Below are 7,752 nucleotides of genomic sequence, written 5' to 3'. Positions count from 1 at the left end.
GCAGCCGCAGCGGCGAGTGCCCTGCTCTCGGGCAGCGCTGCAGCCTGCGCAGCGCTGTGCCGCCTACAAACACCCCGCGCCCCCACGGATTTAACGGGAGCTCCATCGTCACTGCGGCTCTAACGCTAAGGAGTTGCAACCATCAGTGAGAACTACAACGACAGCCTTCAGGAAAGGACAGGCAATCAGCAGCCAAGAGGGCTGATGCAGTCCCACCTCGGGAAAACTCAAGGAAAACAGTAAAATTATATGTCCCTGAAAGAACAGACTTGGACACAGGGCAGATCTCAGCAGCAGTTGCTCTGTTAGTTGCAGGCACCAAGATAAGCTGGTGTCATTGGGAAACGGAGAGTGTGACGCACGCAGAACGTGCAGCGCTGTTTGGCTTTCCTGTTTCTCTTGCGAGGAGCTGCAGCTGCTTATCCAATTACCAGGCGATCTCGAGAGCAGCCAGGTGCATCGGGTTGGCAGCTCACCTCAGATATTTAAAGCAAAGACTCATCCTCAGGAAGACAGCTGAAGGAGGCCAGTAAAACAGTGACACCAAGTTAAATATATCTCTACACCCATATAAACACAGAGAGATTTGCTTGACAGTCCAGAAAGGAGGAAAGGTCTGGCCTTAATCCATGCCCTGTTGTGATTCTCAATGTTTTCTTCTTTCCCTTGCTTTAAAAAACTCCTTACACCCCTCCTGCCCAGTGTCTGTGACTAGATACCACCTGTGTCAGGCCCCAAATCCTCTTGATACATTAAAGACTAACAAGAATTAAGGAGAACAGACACGTCTACAGCAGGAATAGCACTGGTTTGAGTACACAGAGCTTTTCCAGCACTAAAAAAGTGGAAAAAATAAGAACCAGTGTTACTACAGGGCGCAGTGTAGAAAGCTAGCCTTTCATTACAACGCTTTTTGCGATGGTTAGTTGTCGTTTTCATGGTTAATCCATCCCCTTGTTTAACGCATCACAGATAAGATCTTCTTTACTATGGCCGCCGTTACTGGGATGCTGCCAAACAGCCTAGATCTTACCGAGGTTGATGGGCGCTTTCCTCATGGCCTACAGAGAGCAGCACAGCGGAAGCACCGACTGACAGTGCAGAGTGCAATGCTGTTTCCAGGCACCAAATACTCATGCTGGACAAACGGACAGTGCAGAGGGCAATGCTGTTTCCAGCCACGCCGCATCCCGGGTGTCCAGGCACCAAATACTCATGCTGGACAAACAGTTAATGCTTGAAGAGACAAAGAGCACAGGTTCCCCAACTCTCTGCGCTCCAGCCCTGCAAGCAGCATCAGCAAGACGCTCGCAGAGGTGCGAGGGAGCAGCTGCCCGGTGCTGGCGCTCCCGGGGGAGCTCTCTTGGTGCCCTGCCTCGGCACAGCACCAGCCCTGCACATGGAGCCTTAGCCCACGTGCGCCGAGAAAGCCCCAGCACCATTTGGTGCTCAGAGACAGGGGCTGGCACATGCATTCTGAAGAGTCTTTAGGAAAATGTCTTCATAGGAAATCAACAATTACAGGGGAGACAAGGGCCTGCGACGGCATCTCTGACTGTTAATTGCTTGGTATTGGTACGTGACCGAGACAAACTCTTCTTGGAATCAAGAATGTATTTCAGTCTCTGAACCAAAACAAACTTCAAAGAAACTGAAGGAGTAGGAGCTTTTAGCTCTCTAAACACATTAGTTTTAGCCCAAATGACGCATCAATACTCACCATGTCTTAGCTATAAATAGCTCTAATACATGACTATAATTTTATTAGCTCTTCAAGCAGAAACCAGCGGGAAACACCCTCCAGTAGATTTGCATCCCGTGTATTAATTTCTTTGTAGTCCCCTATGAGATCTGGGGCTCCAGCTCCCACATGTCTTCCTAGAGTTTCAAACTACTGGCAATCATCACCTATGAAATCACCACCACCAGCTGACGCCCACGCATTTCAGTTTAACAAGTTTCAACCTCAGTCCTTAAGGATAAACAAATGCAAACAAAAGTGAATGCAAGTTAAAACACAAAAGAAGTTTTCCATGAGAGGCATTAGTCCAGCAAACACTCACCTGATACCAGAGGCAAAGTTATGTTTCAAACTGTGTTAAGAGATCTCTTATTTCTGGAGTCAGATGCTCTACTGCCTTTGCAGCTTCTGTGATTGCTTTCCGATACATCCCTTTCTTCTTGCGATTAAATCTCAGTTTGAAAAATTCAGAGAAAGGAGAGAGTTTTGAAACAGATAACAATGAAGTTGTTGGAGAACCAAACCACGATACTTTAGCTTCTCGCCATGAAGGTTCCCCATTTTCCTTCTGGCTAAGGTTTATATCAAGAACACGTGCGGGCCACCATGGAAAACCGTGAATTTTACCCCAAACAATATCTCCCACCGAAACAGTTCTTCCGTCTTCAGTGACGCATTTAGACACACTTTGCGTATGTAGCCTAACTGTTAAGGGTGGCACAATCTTACGCTCATCTTTTGAAGATGAAGAGACAGATGCATCATCACCAGGTATAAAGTCACACATTTCTGGTGATGTTACTTCTGAACTAGAAGACTTGGATTCATCTAGACTGTCATTACTACACACGGACAAACTAGAAGAATCTGCTTTTCTTTTACGATAATTCATTAGGAACGCCAAGTTATCGTGTCCATCTTTACCTTGGGGAAATCTTTTAAAGTCATCATCTTCCCCTGAACTCCCTGAAGATATCTCAGCTAAACTTCTGTCTGTAGATTCATCATTGTAAAATGCACCAGGATTGGACTCCCTGCTGTTCTGAAGGACATTTATCTCATCAATAAGTTCTGCTTTATAAATTGAAACATTCTGACCATCATTTATTCGATGGGGCTTCAGTCGGATCTTTGGAGGTGGAGCATCTGCACTGGAATGCACAGGCCGTGTGAGCTTCAGTTTTGGAATGGAAGCAAGCTGGCTGCCCGCTGACTTGTCCATTAAACATTTGGTTTCTCGACATGGCTCAGAGTCTCTAGTCTCTTCTTGGTCCTCCTCTCCATTCTGCAATATTCGCTGGGCACAAAATGGTTTGACTGAGCCGTGAACCCGCGAAGGAATTTTCACAACTTCACCTTTCCCTTGCGGAGTACTGTAGGATATTTTTATAACTGGGGTTCGATGCACTAGTTCCCCAGAAAACTTGTCCTCCTCTCTCTTTTCTCTCTTGTTTCTTTTCTCGGTGCAGTCAGAGTCGCTGTGCTTTTTCTGCTCCTTGTCCTGCAGGCTCAGCTTCCTCCTGGTTTTCGCGTTCTGCCCAGCTGTGTTGGCGTCCTCGGGGTTCAGGGTGTTTTTGCACTTCTCGCAGAGCACCTGCCTTGGCCGCAGTCTGATAGTGCTCATGATCAGCCTCCCCGGGTCTCTATTCCGTGACAAACGTCTCCTCGTCCGCTTTATAGTCCGCGGCGGGGGCTGAGGAACCCACTGGTTGTACGTGTGCCGAAGCCAGAGAGGACGAGGAAAAGGAGCCCCCTCGAAGTAGGGCGGGTAGGGAGGGAGGCTGCCGGGTGGCGGGGGCGGCAGGAGCGGCGGCACTGGCTCCTCAGCGCTGCCTGCGGGAGCCTTTTCCTCGGCGGGCTGCGGCTCGGCCTCGCCCGGCGCAGGGGCCCGGGGAGCGCTCGTGGGAGCGGGAGGCTCCTCTTGCTTCGGAGGGGAAGGCGGAAGGCAGAACAACCCGGACCTAGAAACAGCACGGAAAGGATGGGGGAGGCAGACGGTCAGAACCTTCGAGAGAGACTTCTTGGGGAAAACTATGCGTTACAAACACGCTATTTTCTTTAAAAACAGACTTCCACATACTAATAAGGCAATGTTTTCCCTTCATTTTTAAAACATAGCAGTCAGTTCTATTACTGAAGGAAAAAAACAGCATTTAAAATTTAGAAAAAGTGACCTGCTCTTCTGCAGAAAGGGCACAGAGAACAACAGAGAACAACAACAGCAATCTCCATTTCCATTAACTCCTCGCACAGACTCAGACGTTTTGCACCAAGAAGTTGTACTCTAGCACAGGAGGAGACACTCTGGGGAGCTACTAAGGTTCCTCACTTTATCCTGTACTTGCACGACTGCTTTTTTGGCTTCTTAAACAATGCAATGCAGTCCCAGGCAGAGGTTTGCCAGTACAGTCTTGTTCCTCTACCACTGGCCTTTGTTTTCATGATCTTTATCTGTTCAAATACAGAATACGCCATTGCTTCAGGACACCAAGATCAGAGGTGTGATGTACTGGCGTCCCTTGCCACGTTTCCTTACAGGCTGTCAAAATCCTGCAGAGGAATGAGCAGAAGGAAATGCTCCCAAACCCTGGAACTCCTGACCTTGGCTCATGCCTCTGTGCACCGGTGGTTAGGCTGCACCCGACACGGGGTCTGATGCCGACACGGAGCTTCAGCACGAGCCTACAGCGAGGCAGGCCGCCCGCCGCCCTGCCCTCCCAGGAGCGCCGCTCACGTGGGCAGCCCACGCGGCAACATGGGCTGCTCCAGGCCGAGGACACCATCCTCGCCAGGCACCTGCACCTCCTGCATCCCGAGACAGCCCCTCTCCCTGCAGGAAGGACTGTGCCAGGGCAGTGCTCCCAGGCGGGGCTCACAGACCCTCTCCATCACACGGAGCTAGGGCAGGAGCGCTCAGCGAGGCCCCACGGCCGCTTCCCTGCTCCATCCCCGGTATGGACACGGTGCCAGGAATGCTCCAGGCGGCCGCTCCATGAGCGGAGAGCAGCCGCTGGAGGCCAGGAACGACCCCAGCACAGGAGAGGGGCTGCTTTCCCTACCACCTCCATGGGCAGCAGGGCACACGGGTCCCATTTATTGCGGCTCTCACCCGCTGGCTTCATATTTCTTTTCTCAGCCAATTCCAGAGAGCATCGCTCTCACCTGATTTCCATGGCGACTCCCACCAAGTTTAAAAATAAACTTTGTACAAACTAAGCAAGCAGAATTTAGCCTGTTTCGGGTGCAAAGCCACTGCTCCTCTTCAACTGAAATAAACGACATTTACCAATTTATCTGGATACGAAAGAAATAAGTTCTCTCCCTCATCTGAAGAGCAAGAGAGCAAGAACCTGCTACTAGAAAAGCAGTTAGTTCAACTGGATGACTTCCAGGTTTGAATGCAGGTGATCAAGACGATTAAATTGCTGAATTTACATATTTTGGAACAAATGTTTTTGTTGCAATATTCTTTTTAAGCAGAGACACCTCAGAATTTAGGTGTGTCTCTGATACCTGGCAAGGCGAGCAGAGCCAGGCCAGCTCCGCCCGTGAGCCTGGATGGAGCAGCCCGCTCGCTCGCTGGCTCCAGAAGAGCTTTGCCACTCCCGCGGGACGAGCTGCCCTGTGGCTGCTGCTCCCGCGGGACGAGCTGCCCTCCGGTCTGCTTGTGGGCCCTGTTGTCCCATGCAAGCAAGCGGACGGCCGCAGTCCTCATTTCCCTCCTCAGCGGCTGGCGGAGCTTCTCGCTTGGCAGGCGCCAGGCGCTCAGCACCACACTCGGCGAGGGAGCAGTTTATGTGCGCCAAAGGCAACGTCGCCAGTTCTCCACGATCCTGCGCATCTCGGTGCTGCAGGGACCCTCGGCCTTCTGGCCTAAGGCCTCCCTGGAAGTGGCTCTGCGGAGGAAGCTGCTGGCAGGGATCAGGTACCTCTGTGCAGCCCGACTGCAGTCGGACCACAGTCTGACTCTGGGCTAACTCGCCCCTCAAGCTGCCAGCCAGGGCAGGAGGGTGCCGAGGAGCTGCACAGAGCCTAGCGCTGCCGCGGCCGCGCGCGGGCGCCGAGATGGCTGCCGCGCTCCCCTGCCTGCCGGCCCGTGCGTCTCCTGCGCCAGCGCGCAGGGCTGCGTGCACGGCAGCGGCGCTCGGCCCTCACACACGGCCCAAGTCACCGTCTGACCCTGGGGCCCTTCAGTGTAAGCAGAAAAAAAACACCCGAGAGCGCCAGGTTACGTGGGGTTTCTTTACGCCCTGCACACAGCTTCTTCCTGCTAAAGATGCACCAGAAGCCTGGAAGCCACCTCAGGCTAGCTGGGCTACGGGAAGCACAGTGCCTTGTACGCGGATTCCCTGGTTTCCTGCTCGTGGTGCAGGAGCAGATGCTCCACGGTTTGCTTTCTGGTCCAAGTTTCCTTTGGACACAAGGAGCAATACAAACTCTCCTGGCCTTCCCCATGTTAAATGCCAACATTATTCAGGCATTTCCTCTAACTCTGTATCATCATCATCAATTCTGCACACACAAATCCCTTCAACTACCGTGAAAACCGACGAGTTTGGTTTAGGGGCCCAAGGGCACATCCCATATTACAAGCATCAGAGTGCACTGCAGACTGCGATCCAACCCTCTGCCTTTAATCCCTGTTTCTGGGACAGTCAGGGCCAAACGGATTAAGTTACCTCAATCCAACCTCTCCTTGGAAACGAAGACGCCATCCTCTGATCCACACCCCTGCGTGGTTAAGAAACAGCTCGTGCCCAGCTCAACTGAGCCAAACTGCAAAGACGCAGCACCAAAGCATTGTGGCTGTAGTCAGAATTCATCTGGACCTTTCTTTGTGTGCACAAACACTGTGCACCTATAGTGCACAGGAATTATCTTATTAAAACAAGGCGATTGCCAAGGAATTCATGGTGAAGAGCATGGCTGCTGCAGGCGCCCGGCACAAGCTGCCACCGTCCCTGCTCCGGGTCATCCCACGTCTGTTTTAAGCATGTCCCGCTGCTGCTCCAGGCCCACTGTGAGGCAGGCTTGGCAGGGAGGGCCTGCCTGCCCCCCAGTTTCCCATGCTCCCCAGCTTCCCATGCCCCCCCCTGTGCGCTAAAGCACGGATTCATCTGAAAACCTCGGAGGCTGCTTCTCACCACTAAAGAGCAGGACCCGTGCGTGCTGCCCGCTCCGGAGGGCCGGGCTGCCTTCGCCGCGAGCATGGCAGGCAGCGTTGCCACTCCTGTGCAGCCCCGACACGGCCAGGAGGGCAGCCCCCCCGTGCAGCTCCTGGCTGCGCGCTCAGGGAAGCGCCTTCCTCCACGGCTCTGTCGGCACACTGCAGCCCCCCCGAGCGCCACAAAACGTGACGAGGTGTCGCTGCCCCGGGGATGCAGCACCTCGCTCGGCCCTTAGCAGCGGCCACGCAAGGTGAGGGGGCCAGGGCCTGGCCCCCTCCGGAGCTGCTGCACCCCTTGGACCCCAACCCAAGCTCTGCAGGGCCAGGATGGGGCTCCCTTCATCCCTAGCGGACGGGAGCCCATTCCCGCTGGCGGGCGGCACCGTGCACCCCTCGCCCTGCTCGCGCCCTGTCCGCAGCCCCGAACATGCCACCGGGGACAGCGGGGGGACGAGGCCCCGCGGAATTGTCACACCCGAGCAGCAGGGAGGAGGGAGGAGACCTCCGGCCCGCAGCTGCCGCAGCCTGTGCGGAGCGGCCGGCGCGGGCACCGTGCGGGCACCGTGCGGGCACCGTGCGCAGCTCCCCGCGCAGGGTCTGCGGCCACGCGGGCCCCTCGCCGCCCAAGGCGGCCCTGCAGGGCCGGGCTTCTCCCGCCCCGCGGCCCCGCCACACAAGCGCGCCGCGCGCTCCCACCGGCTCGAGGGGACGGGGCCGTGGCCGCGCTCCCGCCGCACCGCCGCGCGGCAGTGCCCCCAGCGCAACGCCGCGGAGAGCCGCGCAGAGCCGCGGAACGCCGCGCAGAACCGCGCAGCACCGCGGAGAGCCCCAGAGCGCTGCGCGG

At 54.7% G+C, this 7,752-nt stretch overlaps 1 protein-coding gene across 1 annotated transcript in view; it reads right to left on the bottom strand.

Moving 5' to 3' along the window:
• Positions 1-1,799: 1,799 nt before the first annotated feature.
• LOC112944729 (PWWP domain-containing protein 2B-like) overlaps positions 1,800-7,752 on the bottom strand; it is a 27,160-nt gene continuing 21,207 nt past the window's right edge. The window contains exon 6 of the mRNA XM_026036237.1: positions 1,800-3,702. Within this exon, the coding sequence (XP_025892022.1) occupies positions 2,082-3,702 (1,621 nt within the window). The 3' untranslated portion in view covers positions 1,800-2,081. The remainder of the gene's footprint in view (positions 3,703-7,752) is intronic.

The sequence above is a fragment of the Nothoprocta perdicaria genome, unplaced genomic scaffold (assembly GCF_003342845.1).
Source record: "Nothoprocta perdicaria isolate Ctin4 unplaced genomic scaffold, notPer1 scaffold_172, whole genome shotgun sequence".
In the NCBI taxonomy this organism is placed as follows: domain Eukaryota; kingdom Metazoa; phylum Chordata; class Aves; order Tinamiformes; family Tinamidae; genus Nothoprocta; species Nothoprocta perdicaria.
The sequence above is the reverse complement of the archived record's forward strand: the minus strand, read 5'-3'. Positions and strand labels throughout refer to the sequence as shown.